Source organism: Labrus bergylta, chromosome 6 (genome assembly GCF_963930695.1).
Source record: "Labrus bergylta chromosome 6, fLabBer1.1, whole genome shotgun sequence".
In the NCBI taxonomy this organism is placed as follows: Eukaryota; Metazoa; Chordata; class Actinopteri; order Labriformes; family Labridae; genus Labrus; species Labrus bergylta.
The window spans coordinates 15,853,918-15,876,528 of NC_089200.1; the positions used below are offsets into that span (position 1 = coordinate 15,853,918).

At 39.6% G+C, this 22,611-nt stretch overlaps 1 protein-coding gene across 31 annotated transcripts in view; it reads left to right on the top strand.

Moving 5' to 3' along the window:
• adgrl2a (adhesion G protein-coupled receptor L2a) overlaps window positions 1-22,611 on the top strand; it is a 154,487-nt gene that overhangs the window by 105,198 nt on the left and 26,678 nt on the right. For 24 of the 31 annotated variants that reach the window (XM_065955814.1, XM_065955836.1, XM_065955830.1 and 21 more), the window contains 3 exons: window positions 5,796-5,905; window positions 11,118-11,132; window positions 12,239-13,039. In XM_065955814.1, coding sequence (XP_065811886.1) covers window positions 5,796-5,905; window positions 11,118-11,132; window positions 12,239-13,039 — 926 coding nt within the window. The remainder of the gene's footprint in view (window positions 1-5,795; window positions 5,906-11,117; window positions 11,133-12,238; window positions 13,040-22,611) is intronic. The other 7 variants (XM_065955844.1, XM_065955819.1, XM_065955842.1 and 4 more) reach the window with 1 other exon arrangement.

Sequence of the window (22,611 nt, forward strand, 5' to 3'; positions counted from 1 at the left end):
GTGCAGTCAGAACAATGCAATGTCGGGTTTACAACAGCTTTGTGTAGCCTTACAGATAATACCAACTACAACAATAACACCATTAGTTATGATTGAAAAAATATCGGTATTGGGGAATATGTGACGGAAATTGATCGGAATTGAAAAAAGTGGATCGCTATATCTCTAATAAAGTTAATTATCTCAACTAACTTTTTACTTTGTTAAAATGAGGAGGAATGGATTTTGGCAGGCTCATTAACAACTAGTAAATACTACAGTATTACAATGGTGTTAGGTGATATGACAGAATATCTACTATCCTGTGTGGATGTTTAAGTCTGATAAGCTTACACGGAAGACAAAACAAATACGGCCCCCATCGTTAGTGTTCAAAGTCGACAAACAGAAGAACTGCTTAATGGCCATATTGGGTTTTTATAGAAAGTGAACATGAACTCAAACATTCCTTTTATTTCAGCCATTAAGAGTTTACTTCAAAAATGTTTTTTACATTTACGTTGCAAACTGTACAACTTAATCTAATGTAAAATATAATTATTGGGGTAATATTTATCAAAAAAACAATGCAAACCTTTTAAAACATACAATAGCACATAGCACACAGTCATAGCACACATATGCCTCTTTAAAATGTTGAAATCTGCACTGCATTCTGATGTGTATGCCACAAAAACATAAAGTTCAAGAAAATGTAGAGCGATCGACACAAACATTCTTTCATGTCAGAATATAAAAGGATCTCTATGAGGTGATCCGAATTGATCACAAATATGACGTGAAAATTACGTTTTCGAGTCAGTATTCACTCCTACCATGTCAGTTTTTCATGGCTGCTCCTTTGGCAGCAATTACAGCAATTATATTGGCTAAATCTCTGTCAGCTTTACTCATCTGTACTTTGCTATTCTTTCCACATATCTCTCTCGACATATCCACTTAAGCTTTGTCAGGTTGCAAAGGGACCAGGACTCAACAGTGGTTTTAAAGGAGAGCCTCAGACTTTTGACCCAGACTCCTGGACATTAAATTGTCATTTAGAAGCCATTCCAGTGTAGCTTTGGTATTATGCTTTGGTCTGCTAGAGTTGCATTGTGTCGTCTTATAAAGGTTGCATTTACTGGTTTAAAAAACAAAACAAAACAATAACTGAGACGGAGGGATGTGAGTCAGACAGCCTTCCCCCTGGTCTCCCCCTGTTGAGAGCCATTGGCAGCTCCAGTAAATATAGCATAAACACGAGCATGTGACAGTAATTACAAGTTTTAACTGGATAAGTTGAAAGCAGGATGCTAATGGTTAATTTCTAACAACCTATTTCCTGAAACATTATTGGGCCACCCCTTTGAAAAATCTTCTAAATATACCAATATTGGAACTGATTATACGTCTGGCATGTGTGTCTTTGTGTGTGTGCTTTGCGTCCTGCTTGCAACAGATTGTTTCTTTCGCTGCCATTTCGTGGCCCTGGAAATGATTTAATTTTTCAATGGCCTGTCTGCTATCAACAGGCTTGCCACTTGAGAGAGATGTCTGCCTTGATAATTGTGCCATGAACCTCATCAGCATTTCAGAAGAAATGGAGCTAGACGGGTCACTTTGAGTTTAAGAGACGCTAATTTGATTGAAATTCAAACTGGGAGCACCAGGAAGTAGATTGTGCCTTTTTCAGTAATGTGCTCCCCTCACTCATGTCGTCTTTTCTCCTCCAGTAACATGGGGGTTGTTTTGGCTGCCGAGGTTATTTTTTATATTGTCAATTCCAAGTAGCTGCTCTGGCTTTGTGAAGAATATGGAGTTTTGTGGGGTGGATAAAAAAAAAAACACAGCCGTGAGGGCTTCATAATCAAGAGCTCGATGACTTTTACATTTTTTTTTTATATATTTAAATGAAAGCATATAATCCAAACCCATAACCCAACCCAAGGATATACACGCATAATTATTTATTATGTACTTAACTGTTCACATGTTGAGAAGTGTATTGTGGAAACACAGATCCATCTTTTATGATCTGATGTGAGTAAAACATTTAACTTCATGTGTTTCCTACTTATGGTATTTCATTATTTAAGACATTATCTTCATGTCCCATTATTCCTGTGACATGCTTTATGACGGCAGTGGAAAAGGTTAAATTGCATGTGGATACATGGTATCAAGTGTGCTATCAGTTACACCTTGTTGGCATCTTATCGCTCGCCCTCGCCGCTGTCAGCGGGGAGTGCTCATTTTTAAAGGAGATTTGCATCAAATCCAAGCAGCATTTTCTGACACTCTAATTGTACTGATGTGTGCCTCTCCCAAAAGGTCAGAGATGTGATGGGATTACATTTGGAATATTGCAGCATGATTAACGGCCTGGTCGGGGGAAATGGAGGCAATCAGAGCTGAAAGTTTCTTCATCCTGTCCTTTTTTCTTTTCTTTTTTTTTTACTTGAGTATACTTAAGGAGCATCCTGACCTTTGTTTCATTTGGAATATTTTTAAATAGCCGAGAGGTAGATTCAGATCACTCTCGTGTAAGACTGTCAAGTTATTAACAGGAATGAAGTTCTTCATTCTTAAATTTTCACTGGAAAGGCTTCAAACTAAATAAATTAACAACCATAGTATTTTATGTTACAGTATATATAATTAATTTTAACATTCATAGATTTGCAAACAAATTAACCTCCAAAAATAGAGCAATTTTGCCACCAAAGTATTTATATTAAGCTAATTTTCCAGCTGGCTCATTATAATTTATCTAGAATAATTGGATAAAATGAATGAGTCCTCTTTTTTTTCAGTAAAATCCTGTTGAGCAGTCCAGGTATTTATAGAACTAGAATCACTCTGGAGAAAAGTGGAGAAAATCTTCCTTTGACTTAATATTCATTATGTACATGATTAATTACTATATAGCCTCAGACTATCAAAAGATAGTCAGAGATATCATATTTTACATGTATTTAATTAGTGTGCACTTTGAGACCTGTGGCCTTGCAGGCCTGAATGCTGAACTTTTTTTTTATGGGGGGAATTTCAATTACATGCTCGCCTTCAAATTGACAGCTAGGACTTTCCATTGAAGAAGTCATTAGGGCTTTTTGAATTGGTCTCAGGAGATGCAGAAGGTTTTGCAGATGAGAAAGAATCAGAGTAGTCACTCTGGTACATCATGTCGCTGAAGAACAGCTCCACAGCTCTGAAATTAGAGCAATATATCAGAGAGAGCTATCAACACTTATGTCAACATTGTATCCAAAGAAATATGAGTTTTTTTTCCTTTTCCGGTGCTTACGTCCTGTTGTTTAATACATTCGCCTGGGACACGCTGGCAGGTCTGTGTCTCATTAGTGTCATGAATTTTATTTTTGATATCATTCTGTTTCATATGCCTAATATAAACCAGACATTCATTTCCCCTGTCTCAATGGAATCTATTAGATAAAGAACTGTAATTTATATTGCTCCTGCATGATATGCTTATGCATGAGCAGAGGGGGCAGAATCATCAAAGTGACCATATAATATATGGAAAGCACTGCAGAGCCATGATATATTACCCACCAAAGCAGGCGGTGTATTACGGGCCCAGCATGAGGTGCATGTTTTAATTCAACAACAGTAATTCATTTCGATAAAAACAAATACAATATGCTGAAATTCTCATGTGTTATCGCACGTGAAGGTCAATAATGAAGCGAAATTCCCCTTGAGACCTACGCTAAACACAGATGCACACACAGAGATGAAGACACAAATATGTGTCATTAGGGCTCTGTGATATAACACACTGCTTTAACATTGCCAAAAGCATAAGAAAGGGGTAAAAAAAAAAAAAAGAGCCTTTTTTTATTATAGTAAAATTCTAAAAGTGCTTTCTAATTGAAAAAAAAATGTGTGAAGCTTTTTTATTGCATGCATGCTAGTTGGGAGAAATGGAACAGGAAGAAGAGGGAGATGAATTGCCTTTGTGCATGGGAAAAAAACACAAAATGGCTCACTTTTTTCTCCTGCCGTTTGTTTGATTTCATGTATTTTTCATTTGAATACAGGAGTCATTTGTTCAGGAGCCAGTCCCGAGTTGTAAACTGAAACACACAGCTGCATCCACGCTTTGCTTCTAAAATGTGGTTGTTTTCAATCTGAAACCTAAACAGTGTCAATTTTCAGCTCCCTGTTTGTACAATGCTACACACTTCGACAGGAAGCAGCCGTCCACCGTTCCACTGCGCTACCTAATATTATATTAATAACATTTAGACTCAGAGCTGTGATTACTTCAGCTGCACAAAACAAAGGCAAAACCCAAAGCACAATACAGCGCAACCAGTAATACATTTTCCAATGATCTGCTGCAAATGGGTGCACTGGTCTGGGATAAGAAGAAACAAATATTATCTCTGGTCCCTGCTAAATCAGCAGAACAGAGTTATTGATCTGACTCCTCACATTGCCAATAGAAATTTCAGTCCCCTCGGTAGCAGAGATGGCTTGCTTGGGGTATTGATGTCATTATCATGATTTCAGTACAGCAAAAGGGTGGTCACCTGCAATTCCCCAGGCTTATGAGAATGCCGCAGATACAATTAGAAAGTCGACCCTCCAGATGTTAAAGGCAGAGACCAAAATTGGCATTAAACACAGCTCAGAATTGCTGCTGAAATGAAAAACTAAACATGTATACTGTATATAAGAGCTGAAATAGGATTTTGTTTTTTATGAAAAATATCATATTATGTCCTCTTTCCAAAAACACAGCTCTTCCAAAGTCATTTTGTTTTTTTTAAGGTAAGATGCCCTGATTAGTATTTTGGTATTTTGCACTCTTCCAGGTTAAGATTTATAGAGGCTGCCACTAGAAATCATTAATGAGACCTTTGATGGCATTTTGGGTGCAAATTCAAGAGTCTAATCTAGCTACTCAGCATGGAAACCCATTCAGGGAAGGAGCTGGCTCGAATCAATAAGTCGGGACATTTCAGTGAACACAGACCTTATATTTATTTCACCAAATGCGCCCCACCAGACATGGAGGTGGGGGGTCAATTCCACAGTCACATGAGGTCCCCATGCTATTGTAGTCCTGAGTGAATAAGGCTTTATCTGTCTTCATCAATACTTGTTGCATTCATTTGTGCTGTAGAAGATTTAAAAGAATCCTAAATTCACTTCAATCATGACTAGGACTTTTATTGTAATGAGGGAGTGTTATATGTATAACAATGCCACACACACACACACACACACACACACACACACACACACACACACCCACATCATGCTGTATTAGATAGAGATTTAAATTTCATCAGGACAATCACAGATTTAACAAAGAACATAAAGATGAAAAGCACCATACTGTGTTTGTATCAGCATGAAGACCTGAAAAATGTTGAAGTCTTTCGACCTTTTATTGACTAGAGGGTTGTTATTATATTATAAAAATGCTGTAAAGTCTTTATGGATTCAGTGATTATACTGCACTCACCAACACATCCTCCACACTCTTGAAAATACATACAGTTAAGTGCACAAAGAGCCTCTGACAAACTTACATGTGCAGATTGAAAAGCTGAGGAGTCGGCCCTGACTTCATTGCTAACAAGCTAATCTATTCATCATTCGCACAGTTCACTGTTCTTTTCTCTGAATTGTTCTCTTGAATAAGAGCGACCCTGAACTGTGGTTGAGCTTCACTGTGAAAGTCTGTGCAACAATTTAGCACTTCATTCGTTTGACTTTATAACGTGCTCAAATATTTCTTAGTGCATGCACTAATGTTTTTGCATCTTTTTGTTCCCCAGATGCAACAATCGGACCCAGTGTATCGTGATCACAGGCTCAGATGTCTTCCCTGACCCCTGTCCGGGGACCTACAAGTACCTGGAGGTCCAGTATGAGTGTGTGCCATATAGTAAGTATGACCCTTGTGTCATGTATTGAAACCCTCTTCTTCCTTCTGTTGCCCGCACCCACTCCCATCCTCAGTTTCTCTCTTCCTCTCTGCCCCCTCTTTCTTCGCTGTCACACCATATTCAGTCCCATTTCTTTCTCCTCCTACCTTGTCCAGACAGTCTGTTCTCTTCTCATGCAACACCTTCCAGCACCTCTTTCCGCTGTCTCTTCCTCCATCTGTGTCACACCATGAACTTTTCATGAAATATGACCTGTAAAACCCTTTGGTCCTCTTCTGTACTGCCTTTATTATTGATGCGCTCGCCGTGTTTCCAGCAGATCGACGAGCCAGGTTATGATGTAGCAGAATAGAGGAAGGGGGTAGAGGGAGTCATGCTGACTCTCCGCATTGGCAAGCGAGTGTTTCATTACTCAAGTCATGTATGGAGAAGTCTATCAGGGGCAAAGCATGGCTCACCTTGATGGCTTAATATACATCCGTAGAACAGGTGTTGTAATTTGTAAACAGATGTTCCATTATGTAACAGAGCAGAATGGCGCCAATTGTAAGTCAACAAGGTAATATTTCATCTAAAGCGATAGTGTTAACATTTCGTCTGCTGCTCAGATGCTAAAATATTAATCGCCATTCAGCTCCCAAACAATCCTTAGATTGCCCCCTGTCCTTTAAGTTGCCATCTTCATTTGCAATTTGTGAAGGAAATTCCCCCCATGTAACCTTTACAAACTGATTAATGACAAAGATGTAGATGACTTGCTGGAATCACTAATCAGGTGGAACTGAAATAATTTGAGTAGGAGTGAAGTAAAGATTCAAATAGGTGTTTGGTATGCTGATGTCTTTGGGTGTCTTTGAGCTTTGAATCAACTGAAAAGGGAAAATCAAGCCCAAACTATTTGTGATGCACATTTTTTTTTAGTGCATTTATAATGTTTCACATTTCTTCTACATTGCTCATTATCAGAATACCTGTCATAGATGCCCCCCTTAGTGTCAAATCAGAATGCGATAGTGAACATCATTAGGTGGTGAAACTCATCACAACTTAAAGGTTAACCTCTCCGAGGCTTTTGAGGACCTGTAATTAAAAATGGAATAAGCAATAATGAGTATTTGAGTCCCCCTTATCGAGCAGAGCAAAATCCTGCAGCTTTTAGCTCAAACGCCTAACTGCTTGTTTTTTTTTTTTTTTGCTTTTTCAGTTTTTTCTTACTCGCCTCATTGTTAAGTGAAGTATCGATCCCATGTCTTGCTGTGTTACCTCAAACCTTAATAGTAGGATTAGCCTCAAGGTGCACTCATGTCCACCCACTGTAATGATTGTCTTTTACCTCTGTCTTGCACCACGGAAACAGTCAAGCCCGCTGCAGTGTGGCGAATTATACAATTCTGCTCAAGGACTCTGAGTCCTGGAAAAGCCTGTCTTACAAAAATATGAAACAGGTCACTCAAAGCAGTTTCAAATATGCATGTCTGTAGCCCCGTCTTTTTGCTTCTCAAGGTCCATGCCCAACCAGAATAGGAGCAAGAACACAGAATGTTTCCTATCGCAACTGCCCCGGTAAGTGCTTAGTGTCCTCCCAGTCTGATCCAGTCCACACAAGCCCAGTCCAGCCTTTCCCACTCAAGCCCTGTTGTAAATTGTGCTAGATTGTGATCTACAGGTCAATTCTGTGTTGTGTTTCTTCCCTCTCACTAGCCCTTTGTCTCCTCATTCCCAAAAATAAAATCCATATACCCCAGATCACTTTGTAGAGAAAGACCAGTGAGGAGAAAGGCAATCATAGGGGAAGATTTACTGAGCTTTTCAACTCCAGATCAAACCCTTACTACACCTCTGAGTCAGGAGAGCAGAGTCTTTACTCCAGTTTTCTAGTTTTCAGATGGAATAGATCATATGCCAAATTCTGAGACTTGTGATTAAAAACATTGCAGAAGTTCAGGAGCTTAGGATCCCCAGGATTTACGGGGATACAAGACTTGAGAAGTTGTTTTGCAAGAAAACGTATTAAATCCCCATTAAGCTGATCAACGACGGGACTGCAGACAGTGTCCTCATTTTGACTGGAAACTGCTGCCCCTCTAAAATCCAATCTGTGCCATGAAATATAACAGGAAATTCAATAACATTATATGATAAACAGCTGTTTTTCTGTCGCTTTCATGCACTTATTGTAATGTGCTTTTAAATGAATCCAATCTATTGTCTGAGTCTTTGCATGATGCCACAAGCTATTTTGGATTTTTCCACATCTGTGCAAGTGGCTCTTGCAACAAGTTGCCCACATTGCCACCATTTTCATCCTTTTGGCTTCATAATTTGGTTCTTGTCATAAACTGCCCTCATTAGCCGCATTATCTTCATGTTCCAGCCAAGGATATAAATTCTGCCTTCACCTGGCACCAAGATGCCCTCTGAATTGGCACTAGTAATTGCTTGAATCAGGCCAAATAAAAAGCCAAGTCTTTTTTTTAATAAGACTTCTCTGCGCAAGCTATTTTGGTAATGATGAAGTTAAAAAAAATCAATTTCCCTTCTACCCTTGCGAAACTGTAGTCGTGCCAGTGGGTATAAACAGTCCTCAATGCTAATATTTTCATTTTCATTGCATTATAGTGCCAGTAACCCCCCCACCCCCCACCCCCCGGCTCCATGTGACAGTGATGGTCAGATTATGAAAATTTGAAGTTAAGCTGTCACAGCATGATTTTTTTTTCCTCTTCTGTGTTTTTGCTTTGTGCAGTTTGTCCCCCTTTTATAAAATGTACTTGACACAATGCTTTTATGTAGATTAAATACTGAAGCCACTGTGTGAGCTTGCAGTCGTCAGCTGACATCAATCTATGTTAACATTAAACTATAATAAGTAATGATTAATCTTAATTATACATTTTTAGCTGTATTTAATTGAAAGAAGGAATTCCCTCGAAAGTCTGCGCTGTCTAGTGGAAAAAGTGAAAGCTCTGTGGGTTAAGTGTGGGTGGGGATGTGTCTCATATTTGTTTTAAATGTTGAAATATTATAAGTGACTGACTCTCTTCCCTTCCCCCTGTGCAATCTGCAGGAAATCTCCTTGGCTATCTGACTCACTCTCTTCATCCAATGACCGATTTCTGATCACACTGATTGCTATTTCTATTTTTACGTTTCTACTAACGTCATCGAGTCTTCAGTCATGTGTTCTCCTTTTCTTTCCAGGCTTCCTTCACCTCATTTCTGTCTGTCCTCTCTGTCCTTGCCTCCTTTGTTTTATGCTGCTGAGGCAGCCTCTGAGAACTCAACTGTTGATCATTTGTTTGCTCCCTATTCTTGTTTGATCTCTTAGTTAGCTGCAGCACACTTCAATTTCTCCTGCAGACTGGCATCATTTATGAGTCTTTTTGAAGTTTTAGTTACCACTAAAGCTTAGGTCAGACTCAGATCTACAACAGATTCTAATACTAATATAGACTTGCACTGCTTAAAGCTGGAGGGTCACAATTTCCAACAGAACCTAATTTATTATTGTGCACATTATTCCACTGTGCTATTACACCCAGTGTGTACAACCAGTACTCCAACATTGATCTTTTCAGGCCTTCTGTGGGTGATCAAACACAGTAAAGGTTTGAGCAGTAAAGTATTTCCTCCAGTAAACAATCGCAAAGAAAATACATCTCCAATTCAATTATAAAAAAGTCCACATTAGTAAGAATGTTAAAATAACTCAAAGAAGTTTCATTATAATGAAATTGGAGTACCTCGTTGTTTTTCTGTTGAATGTAATCAGTGACTTCAGCAGCATAATAAGAGGAGGCTGAACATATTTATATTGTTCCTGAGCTTTTCTGTCAACATAGCAGTAAGAGAATGACTAAATAGTTCTTTACTGTTATTCCTTCACTTTTCATTGAATTACTCATTGAACAACAAAAGTTATTTTGCTGAACAAATTAGGGAAACACATGACTTGAACAGTATATTGTTGTCTGACCTGGGCTTTAGACAACCACCAGAAATGTTTAACATGAAAAATGTTTTTAACTAACCTTAAATTATTTCCCAGAAAAAAAATCAGGCTTGTCGAAAAGCAGGCTGCTTCTCTTTTACTCTTTTAAGTTGTTTACTATGTTTTATTAATCAGTCATAGACATCTAAAAATAATGAAGTGGGTAATACTCCTTAGCACAGTTTCATTCAGAGTGCCTTCTTTGAGACATGATGCCTAATTTATAAAGAACTTATTGGAAAGCAGTGTTCAACTATGGAATTCAATGCATGATTGAGCAGTGATTGCACACTGGCTATGTAAAGCTCCAGTGACTTACTTTAATTCAAAATGCTTTACCAATATGGTTGTAGCTGGAATAATACTGCTTCATATTCTGTGTACTAATAGTTTCATATTTGTTGTTAGGCAGTCTTGTGTGTAGGTATTAGTACACTATAATATTGTCCAGAACACTTATATGGCACATTAATTGCCATCTCAAAGTAACTGCATATACTGTATTCTATACTGATTATACTGCCCAATTTTTTATTTAAGAAAACTAAAATGAAGACATTTTCTTTTTAATAGACCTTTTTATGGTTAATGGTGGTGGGTGGATTAAAACAGAGCATGATTCCAAGGAACTTGGTTTGGCCTTTCAACAAAACCAACATGTAGATCAGTGAAATTATAATGAACAAAAAAAAAAATTATGCGATAAATTACCATTTGCTAAATTTCTAAATGAATGTGAGTATCCCAAAAAGATTTATTGGGAGATCATTTCTTTACATGTCTTTCACTTTTATTAAAAAATCCCAGACTTGCTCGCCTATCTATCAAACTGATATCAAAGATCTATTTTTGTGAATGGAAGATTTTGATTTGAAAGCCAGTAAGTGATCGCACATACTGACAGGCTGTATTTTGTCCAACAAACATAAATCCATCCACCACTATGCTGGAAACCATGTGCTTAATTAGTAATAATCACAAATGTGGTCCGACTTTTCTCTCATATTCTAATCAAACCCCTTTTCAAAGACAGGACCTTGGCAGCTGTGTGCTACTGTTCTCACAACTTTCCTGCTTTTTCTGAATAGGTCTGCCCGTCGTTGTCCATGTCTCGTAACGTGTTTCTGCATATGTAAACGTAGCGATGACATTTAATTCATATTAACTTTTTTTCCCCCTTCCCCTTCCCCTTTCATTCTCTCTTCCAACGCTTAAAATAGAAGTGGAGCAAAAAGGTAAATAACAGACACGATCCAAACCCTAGCTCCTTGTTTTGTGGCATCTGGTTGTAAACAAACTTTTTTTCACATGGTGGCCCCGCCAAACCCATCACAGACGTTTTCCTCAAAATCCCCCAACTATAACGTTAATGTCAAATGTTGAGCAACAAGTAAATTGAGGCTGGCCTTAAAAAAAAGAGACCGCTAACAACTAGCCAAAAGATGTAAATGGGGGGGGAGTATTGGCTGCGGTCCATATGGGCTTCCTCTCCTTATTCTCCCTAGGTGTTTTTGCAACTCAGTAGTTTCTCATATTGCCTGGCTTTCAACCCCTTTTCCATAGCATGCCATGGTTAGAATGTTTCTTGGCCCTTTTTGTCAATCTATTGCTCTTTTCTCTCCAAGCCCCCTCTTTCTCACTTTTCTCCCCATTTTCCTCACCTGACCACTTGCTACTCTTTTCTCTGTTGATACTTATGCCTTCAATGCCCCAGAGCAACAACCAAAACACCTCAAGAGACCCGTAGTGAATATTTTAAATCTTAATGGTTGTGACATTTGCACCACTTCGTAATGACAAGCCTCTCAGGTATATAGCGTAGAAATGGTGGTGTAACTGTGAGACATCTAAGTACACACAGACGTTTTGCAGACGCTGCTCATTCCTGCTCTCTCATAACCTCTCCCGTCTGTTGCCAAGTGACTTTAGTTGGCTGCTTTTTTTGTTTACAGGACCAATTGTTTTGTTCAGTTTTGTTTCTGTTCTACTTCCCCTCATTTGTGTTCTACTCCAAACAGTAAATGTCTGAGGCCAAGCTTCTTTTTGTTTCAGACTATTTTTTTTATACTTAAACATAATGCTTAATAACTTTCCTATTCCTTTTTTTCTTTCTATGCACAAAACCAAAATCCTTATACTGCTTGTGATTATTGGCTATAGATGTTAGTTGTGTTTTGGCCACTCCTTAATGTGTGTTTGTTCCCACTCCTCATGGACAACCAGTTAAACAAAATGAAGACTTTAAAGATAATATATGGAAGTAACATATATTTTTGTATGGTTTTATTTTTCACATGTTAACCATTGCCTGTTTCTCATTCTACTTTTCTCCCAATACTAGTTTTTCTTTGTCCTGGGACTCTGAAAGCTGTTGGCGATCCTTCCTTTCTATTTGAAGCGGAGCAACAAGCCGGTGCCTGGTGCAAAGACCCACTGCAGGCTGGCGACAAAATCTACTTTATGCCTTGGACTCCTTATAGGACAGACACTCTCATTGAGTATTCCTCCCTGGACGACTTCCAAAATGCACGGCAAACCATCACCTATAAGCTGCCCCACCGAGTGGATGGGACTGGATTTGTGGTCTACGATGGCGCCGTATTTTTCAACAAGGAGAGGACCCGCAACATTGTGAAGTTTGATCTGCGGACTCGAATCAAAAGCGGGGAGGCCATCATCAATAACGCCAACTACCACGACACATCGCCCTACAAGTGGGGTGGGAAAACAGACATTGACCTTGCAGTAGATGAGAATGGGCTGTGGGTGATCTACGCTACGGAGCAGAACAATGGCATGATGGTGATCAGCCAGTTGAACCCCTACACGCTACGTTTTGATGCTACATGGGACACAGCCTACGATAAGCGCTCAGCCTCCAATGCCTTCATGGTTTGTGGAGTACTCTATGTGGTTCGCTCCACCTATGAAGACAATGAAAGTGAGGTCAGCAAGAGCCTGATCGATTACATTTACAACACCAAACAGAACCGTGGGGAATACGTTGATATCCACTTTCCAAACCAGTACCAGTACATTGCAGCTGTGGATTACAATCCGCGAGATAACCAGCTCTATGTGTGGAATAATTTTTACATCCTGAGATACAATCTGGAGTTTGGCCCTCCTGATCCAGCACATGGTAAGAGCCCAGTCCTGCAATTCTTCATTTGCAGACAATAATGTTAAATTGCTTTTCTGAAATAGTTGCTGTCAAGTGCGCCTTGATATTTCTTTGGTATTCCCCATCTATGTATCAAGTGTCACAGCTGACTGATTTTTAATTTAGAATCTAATATGTGCTAGATATGTTACGGAAGCTTTGGAGTATAGGAAAGCATCTCGGGGGGCTGAAGTGAGTGGGGCTGTGTGGTAAACAACACCTCGAAGCCAGTTACCATATCATAAGGGATCAGTATCTCAGGGATTTGGGGAGGTTTACCATCCGGGCGTTCCCTGAGTCCTTGGTGCTAAAGCCCAAGGGACCTCTGCAAGCATAACCCTTTTTTAAGAGAGAGTAAGACAGGGAGAGGAAGGTATATTATCAATTCTGAAAACAAACATGCCAGGACAGGTGCAAAGTCTGGCCAAGGGCAAGGTTAGACCATTCCCCAAGTGATGCTGGAACTCCAAATCTGCTATTACAATGATAAGTAAGTCTCAGATGGTGGATTCTAAGGATTCAAGCCTCTGCCTCTAAAAGAAGGAGTAAGTAGACAAAAGAAAAAAGGATCAATCATCCAGGGTCACATCATCAGCATATGGTTTTAATTTAGCTGTCAAGAGCTGAGAGGAGGCTAGCCTAGGCATACGATAGTCCTTTCACTGAGAATATAATAACAGTAATTATCCTAATCCCCTCCACACCCAGAGTCCTAATTCCACATAATGCTCAACGCTACCAATGATGAGCCATAGGGGTCAAGCAACTTTTTTCACAGATTATCCCAGAGCTCAATATTTATTAATGTGTTTGCTTGACCACTTTTGCAATGGTAGGATATGGTCTCGGGCTGCTAAATTGGGTTCAACGAGTTGAACTGCATCAATCTAGCATGTTCAGGTTTCAAAGAATCAACTGTAACGAAGAGTGGAAAACCAAATTATGACTTTAAAAATGACAAGTAATTTAGAACCTTTGAGGAATGTGAAATATTCAACTGTATTTGAGTAAAGCCTTTTCATTTGCAGACAGCTTCTATTAAAATGACCAAAATCACACCTTCAATCCTATCTGGAAAGAAGAAACAGGACATATCTTTACATGCCATTATCTGTTTCTATTTAGTAAAAATGTTATCCAGCAGTCAATCAATAGTCTGCACAACAGCCTTTATTTCGAGCTTGATTCAAAGCTTGGTTATTTCAAAGCTGTTTATGGACAGCCTGCATAGTTCATTAATTTGTTCATTTATTGAATGGACCTTTATTAATGTAGGAGAAATCTGTTAGGCTGCATCCACCTTCAAATAAGACTACCTTATGGATATTTGTGTACTGTGTGCATACATGTGTTGGAAATATACCCAGTGTTTATTTACACAGCCGTCCAAAGCAGCACCCAAAGGAGCCCGCTTCCCTTCTTGCAGATTAGGTTCAGAAATATAAACTACCTGGCATACTGTATTCACTCCTCGGGGCTTTTGTATTCACACATCTTTATTTTTATGTCAACGAGGACTCTGTTCTTTCTTCCTGAAAAATGAGACGTGAGACCTGGTCCTGCTGCTGACTAATGTATGTTGAGCTGCAGTCGATGGGTGCAGGGGCGAATGGTCCAGGATGATCATCAAGATGTCAATAAAGTTGTCCTCCCACATGGCTGATGATGACACATAAATGATGGCACTTTTTTTCTGGCTGTCACTGGATGCCCCTCTCTGTGATATTTTGATGCTCGTTTTAGTTCCTGCTTCGCTAGGCTCTGAAACAAGCTATCAGGATGCTTTTGTCGTGTTAAAAGTCAAAGGAACTTGTTTTGAACATTTCAATTTCTTTGTTACAAACATCACAAGCACATGTGAAAGCGTAGCACATCCAAAAAGTGTCATTTGAGCACAAAAGAGCATGGGTAATTGTTAACGTAGATGCCAGAGTGGTGTTAATTGTTTCATGTTTTTCCCTCTAAAAGTAAAAGAAAGATCTGCATGTTTTTCAGTTAAACGCAGAATTTTCTTCGCAAGCGAATGTCAAAGCATGCGCAGAGGATGAGTCATCTGTGTAATTTGCGTGGGGTGAGATTGAAACTGTAAGCATTTTCATGCATATCCTACTTCATTTTCCCCCATATTTCAAGTGCACAAACAACTCTGTCAAATGATTTGCTCCGTCATGGAAAGCGCTCATATCAAAGTGATGTTGAGACCCTCTGCGGCAGACAGTTGGGTTCTTGTCAAGTTCAATCATGCTGCTCGTGTCGAAGCAAGATCATCTCTTGTAGGATTATGGGCGAGTGGATGGGGTCATATCCAACAAGCAGCTCCACTGGAAGTGGACATTAAATGGGTCAGTAAGTCCTTCTCTTGGCTTTCACCAACAGCCCCATAATCCACTCATTTAACCATGGCTGGATGCCTGTTTTTCCTTCTTGCATATAGGAGCTTATAAAAAAGACATATTCCTTTGTCGCATCTTTAAAGAGGGATGATTAAATTGATTTAAATGAGGTATTCCCAGAGAAAACTCATTATGCACCAATTTCTATGGACCGTTTATTCATGCCAAGCTCCAATATGTGGCCTCAAACCACCGAGTAAGCATCCGGAAAGCTATTTTTTACCACAAGTATGCACAAACAGACTTTATTCACTGCCTCAATGGGACACAGGTGGGCCTCGAAAACCTTTTATTTATCCCTTGTCGCAGAATTATATTCTGAATAACTTCCGTATTAAGGCCCCCGGAGCTGCAGTTAACACCCACACAAATCAAGACCTCCTCTTTAATTGTTCAAATGTCAATACATTTGCATACAGTCTCAATCTTTGCGCCCCTCCAAATTATACATCTGCAAGTGGGGATTGTAAAGAGAGAGAACGACCCAATTTGTTGGAAATGATAAGGCATTTCTCAAAACGACATACCAATTAGCCACCAAAACCCTGCATGTGGTCAAAACAATGCCCTGTAGTTTGTGTGTTGTGGAAGTGCTTCACAATGTAAAAAAGCTGAGCTGTTACAGATGCTTGTGAGTCACATGCATTAGCAGTCACCCCAGAGAGCCTACCTCTTACAGTCTTATGAATATACAGCTCTCTAATAAGCACATGATTCATCCCTGTCTTCTGCAGTGCTTACACAAAGTCTATGTGTGCATTGCAACATTTAGAGAGAAAGCAAGGAAAATGGAGAGGGAAAAAAAATAGAGATATGGATACTTTTAACGTCAAATTCATGCTTTCACGGTCATCTGAGGCGCTCAGGTAAAGCGGCAGAGACTTCTGTCTGCTACATGCTCACCAGTCGTAAAGGGAAAGGGATCAGGATGTGTTAAAAACGACCAATTTGTTTGTTTGCCTTGACAACAACTCCCCCCGCCCATTTCTCCTCAACCCCTTGTCAGCTGCCCAAGTGGACACAGCATTGTGAAAGGAGAGGATACTGATGTGGAAAATCACCCTTTTTGTGTTTGTTTTCTGTTGTTCTGTCATATTCTTCACCTCAGTTTTTCTTTCTGTCAGCTTCCATCTTATTCTCTATGTCTTCCATATCTATTCAGTTAAGTTTCCTGGTTTCTCCCTTCCTCTTCTTGTTTGCCCTCTTTCTTCTGTCTCTTTGTTTTATTTCTCTTTAACCTTTCTTCCCTTTTTCTTCCCAGTCCCCCTCCTCCACAAACTGTGCCCTGCATGTGGATATTTGGATTCCTGTGCATGTGTGTCAATACATATATCCTTCTGTTTGGCTTCCCTCCTGAAATCAGGCTAAAGCTGTGGTCAGACTGTTCAAATCATGCCCAGTAAAAGCAGTGCATACTAAATGACAGGATTTAAGTAAATCCTCAGCTGTGCCCTCTGGGAAACTGTACACACACAACAACAGGACAAACTGAGCATTCAGATCAGGGATCACACGCTACCCAAGTTTGTCATTCAAAACTATTTATCCACATGGGGAACAGTTAAAAACACTGTGCAGATTGAAGTGACATTTTTCCTCTGGTAGATTTTGTTTTGGACTTATCTTTTAACCTAAGCTGCGATTGCACTAATTTTCAATGAATTGTGCAAATCATGAGATGAAAACTGAGGCTAGGTTGTAGTTGTTGCCTATCAAAGTTGTCGATTAGAGACCTTTCTCTGGTTCTTTCTCACATCTTTTCCTGTCGAACTTAAACTCCTGTTGGTTGTTGTCAGGATAACACTGATGTTGACTCACTACACAATCCCATCCAGCAAGGAGCCGTCCAAAGCAAACACTCTACTGCAAACACACAAATCTATGGGAAAAAAACACCCAGAATTTGTGTAAAAATCACCCAAAGCGGTGGTAGCAGTGGCAGATATATAAGTCCCTTTTTTTTTTGTTACAGCACTTCAAAAAGACCCTGAGTCAAAGCATTTTGCTCAGCTTACTTATAATGGTTTGAGCTTTGTTCTGTGGGAGCTAGGAAGAATTTCTGCGATGTTAGAGCTGTACTGGGGAGTATATTTCCATCTTGAGTCTTCCTTCTTTACTGCTGGACTACAGGATCTCCCTATATGCCAGCTTCTATTCTTTATTCCTCCCCTGCACCCTTTTTAACCACACTTTATGGCACACTGTGACGTTATTCTGTCTACATTGTGACCCACTGGTCTCATACTAGGTAACAATATAGGGGTGAATTTAACCGAGGTGATAAAAGGGGGGAAATCCCACGATAGGGATTTACAGTCTTGTTCACAATGTCTTTGATATTACATTCTGGGATAATACCTGGCCTTCACAGTGTCTGGTGTCGGTAAAGGCTATTCAGCACGGGGCCAGGAGGTCACCTGTTTTCCTCTGAAACCCGATCATGATCTCTGCCGCTCCTCCTTCGCAGTTGTTGCCAGACAAGCTCGAACATTTTCCCTAGAATCAAGATCGTGTTTTCTCATATTCCCAAACTGCTAGTTACCAGTTCCCCCGGAAAGTCTGACCCGCCGATGTTAAACTATATGAACTAAATGATTTTCACTGACAGGCAACAAGTATGTGTTCAACACCAAACTCAGTGTTATGATTTAAAATGTCACAAAGAGTTGTTATACATAAGAAAGAGAGAAGTGGGGTGTGTGATTATGGGTACTCTGAGCCCTATGGCCGAGGGGATCCACTGTCTCTTGGTTGATTGCAGTCTGACTGTGAAACAAGGCGTATTAAAGAATTATTACTCACACATCACAATGGTCCCACATCACTTGCTGACACACGCCTTTGAGGAGATTTATTTCACACAGGCCTGATTATTGTGTCTATGTGTTCCTGTCTTCTCTAATCGGGTTTGTGTTACTCACAGCTGTGTCTGTGTGTGCATGCTTATGATTTTGCATCTCTTTGGAAGTGTATCTGTGTTTGCATGAAGACAACCTCCTGTGTGCGCCGCATTAAATATCAGTCTGCTCAGCACACTTAGAGTTAACACTTGAAATTTGAGGCACGTACAGTACAGAGAAAGCTGCAAGGAGGAGGAAAAAAGCAGCAGGCTGTAGTCTGGCAGCTGCTATGTCTGTTCTCTATACTTTGGTGTCATTCTGTGTGTGAGTGTGTATATGAATGTGTACATGTGTTTTTAAGCGTGTCTGTGTGGGTGTGCACATTGCCGGTGTCTGTATTCAGTGAGTTTGTATTGTAGGGAAAGAGAAATAACAGGGGCTGCCGTAAATAACATAATCCAGCTTTTAGGTTTGGTTCCCTAAGACATGGACATACATATACTGTATGCAGCCTCACAAGGACATGACTCATGGGAAATTATATGAATTGTCTCCCAGCTTTCTTCATATTTACAGCTGATACACAAGCAATCATATGCCATGTTTTTCTCTCCACATCTACAGATGCTGAGCGGAGTGAAAGACGTGTAATCCAATTTCCTTTGTGTATTATTGTTATTATTTGTAGATATCAAAATGCATCACAAATGCATATTAAATCATCACACCATTTCTTACTCAAGAACAGCTGCATTTCCATATGAACTTAGAAGCAAGGGTGCATCAAGAAGAGATGCATGCTTGAAGCGGGGATATTTCAGAGCCGACATTAACAGGGAAAATAATTTACACTTTGTGTTTTTCACAGTTCAACACCTTGTTTCAATTAACCTACTCTCTGCGCTGTATGAATTGAAAGCTGATGGGTTAGTCGTTTATTTTCCATCCACTTCATTTTCTAGGTCCCCTCATAAAGACTGAGCATGGCCTTTTCCTGACAGCAAAAAAAACAGCCTTTGGATGTTCGTGTTTCCCCTGGTTCGCTAACTTTTCTGTTCCTCTTCTATTTAGGAGGAGATTACCACCCAAGAGCAACATTAACTGTGTACATAAGACATGATTATTTTACCTTAGCCAGGACTAAGTCTCCCACATAATGGGAATAGGAGGTAAATCTTGCAAGCAGCCTTGCTTCACATCATCACCAGATTATTCATCGACAGAGCAGAGGATGGAGGAGGGGACTTGTGAGGACTATTAATTCCTTTAACTTTATTTTATTTTTTAGACAAATTAGCTGAAACAAACGCTAAATGTGTGTTCCCTAACCATTCTTGCAAGATAAACAGCACCTGGTAATGTGTATGAAACATTACCCTGATGAACAAGCATGCGGTGCCTACTGAAAGTGAGGCCATTAAGCATAATATAAAAGACACACACGCTGTCAGTTTTCATTTGTCATCGCGGCATGACGACTGAGTCCTGCTAAAGTGTCATCTTGGCTCTGTGCGTGTGTGTAAGTGGGAGTGAATTTGTGTGTGTGTGTTACTGAGTGCTCCTATCCTCTCCTCTTCTGGATTCCCATCTCATTGTCTGTCATCAATCCCAGACCTCTAACCCCAGTGGTAATAACAGACCCACTGAGATACATTCAAGTGCAACAAAGGGGGGGGCGTCGAATCACACAAAGAGGTTATGAATAAGTCTGTCCCGACTATCGGCAGTACTTTGCAGAATATCACTCCACACGCTCACACTCTATGACAGCTAATTGAAGGTTCCCCTTGGGCTGAGTGCAGCACAGACATAATAATCAAGGATCCTGTCCTGTTTTTTTTTTTTTTTTTTTGTGATATAGCCCAAATCTGGGATTTTGCTTCTTTTTGTCATAATCAAAGGACTATAGGGAAAGTATTCAGCTGTTTCCAAAGAGGAAAGCTTGAATGCTGTTATAATGTAATACTGCTCTTTACCTGTTTGTAAATTGCATAAGCTAAAGGTATCCAACAAATCACTTCTATTATCGTTTGTCTGGTTTGATCAGCATCTGAAAGGACAGTAAGTAGGCCTAGTGAACATCTGGATAAAAATGGGGTTATTTGGTGTTGGGGTTAGGTTAAGTTGCACCAACATATTTGATAAAAAATATTAGCTATAGTCAAACAACAGCTAGCTTACATTGGCATTCAGCCACTAACTATCTTATATTGCCATTAGCTAGAAAGTAGCTGAAAGCTAATACAACCATTGTGTAGTTTAACCCTATAAACACATTGCAAAATGTAAATTACTATAAATAAGTTCTTAAGAAATGAACTTACTAGCCAACTTTATGTTAGCCTGAGATAGGTTAAATATTAATGTGAGCTAGGAATAAGTTAATGCAAATGTACGACAGTGGTTTGTTAAAGTTAATGTAAGCTAGGACTTTGTTAAATGGTAGCTTGGGTCCAACCTGTAGCTCCTTTTACACATGTCAATCCCCAATCTCTCTCTCTCTCTCCGGTTTCCAAATCAATCCACTGTCACGTCAAATAAAATCATAATCATCATAATCATATGTCTTCAAAATAAGGTAATTTATGTTGGAACTTGGGTAGATGCTAATGTTGGCTAGGAATTGATTATACTAATATTAGCTTAGGAATGGTTGAATTTAAACGTAAGCTATTAGTTAAATGCTAATGTCAGCTGATAATGTGCTAGAAATGGGCTATTTATTTGGTTGTTTTACATAGAAATAATGTCCATGTTCCTCCAGATTTTCCATTTTAAATAAATGCAAAGTGGTGAAATGTCAGAAACCTTACATTTATACAATTTCAATACTGGAACCCTGCAATACAGGAGTAAAACAACTTTTTAGCTGTCCGGCCTGAGTATTAGATCAGATGAAAAATGGCCGCCATTTGAACATTGTCCATGCTATGCATCACAAAAAGTATGGAACAAGGCTGCTACAGCACTATGAACAGACCGATACTCATCCCTCACAGTGACTACTTATAAATGTATCCACAGACATCTCTTGGAAGAAGACTGCCCAAACCAGGGGGAGTTTCTGTTTTAATACCTTTGGGTTAATTCCACTCAGCTCTCATTGGATCAAATTAAACTAAGCTATGGCAGAAAGGTAATACGATTATTGTGTTGCAGGCAGGATTACTGACTGACACGCTATATACACAGGAACAGCAGTGGTCAGAGAGGTTGCATTGTTTATGCAAGAATTCACTGTGGGAAGTATAGCCCGTGTTCACATTAACATCTCTTCTACAAAGGAAAGAGGATTAGTTTGCATTATATACATGCAATCCTGGGGATTATTTCGGACCTTTAATGTACGTCCTTTTCATCACATTACTTGTTAATGGAGCTCTTTAAGGTATAGCTGGAGTCTATGATGTGAACAACCATTTTTTTGCAATGCCGTCACAGCTTTTCTGTGTCAAGCAGCACAGACATTGGCTCAGCAAATCTCCCAAAGCTGCTGCCAGACAGTTTGCTGTGGGGAAATCCCTCTCCCATGGAATGTTTTCTTTACAGTTAGAAAGCCAAAGCCATTCGTTATAGCCTTGTATTAACTAGGTCTAACATTAATTACCCTTATATTTATTTACCTCTGACAGCAGGCGGCAATGACAAATTAGAACAAACAGCTTAAAATACTTTTTTTTTCATGTTGTAGCTAGAGCATGGAGCTCAATATCAAAAACGAGCCATGACAGGCAGCCCTCTGGAGTGAGGGGTGTAAACAAGATACAGTTGTTAGTTGACATGCTAAAGGAATGCGCTTGGATTACAGCGCATGTCTCTTTGATTTATTAGCCGAAGGTTGTAGGGGAGCGTTATCTTAAATCATGCCTGCCGAACAGCTATTCATTTTCATTTTATTTCTGTCTGGATTCTAAACTCCCCACCCATGGAGAGTAGTATCTTATCGTTATCATCTTTCATAGTTTGGAAATGAGAAACTTATAAAGGGCCTCACAGTTTCTTGGGAATCTTCTGGAGGTTTGCCAAGCAACCCCAGACCAGATGTTCAAAAAAGAAACGCAGATAATCATTTACAAAGAATGTCCAAACACATTAATTTCCTTGGGATAGGGAATGTGAACCTAACCAGAAATTTGCAATTTCTTTTGAGGCTATTGCTTTCACCTCAGAGTCATTTTAGTTTGTCATGAAGAAACAAGGGTTATAGCAATAAAAGGGTATTGGTGCAGAATAGACACAGCCATTTCTCTCAGCCAGCTAAATGCTGGTGCTGAAAGGACACTAAGCACAGGTTGTCTTTCAACCACTGTGACAGGCC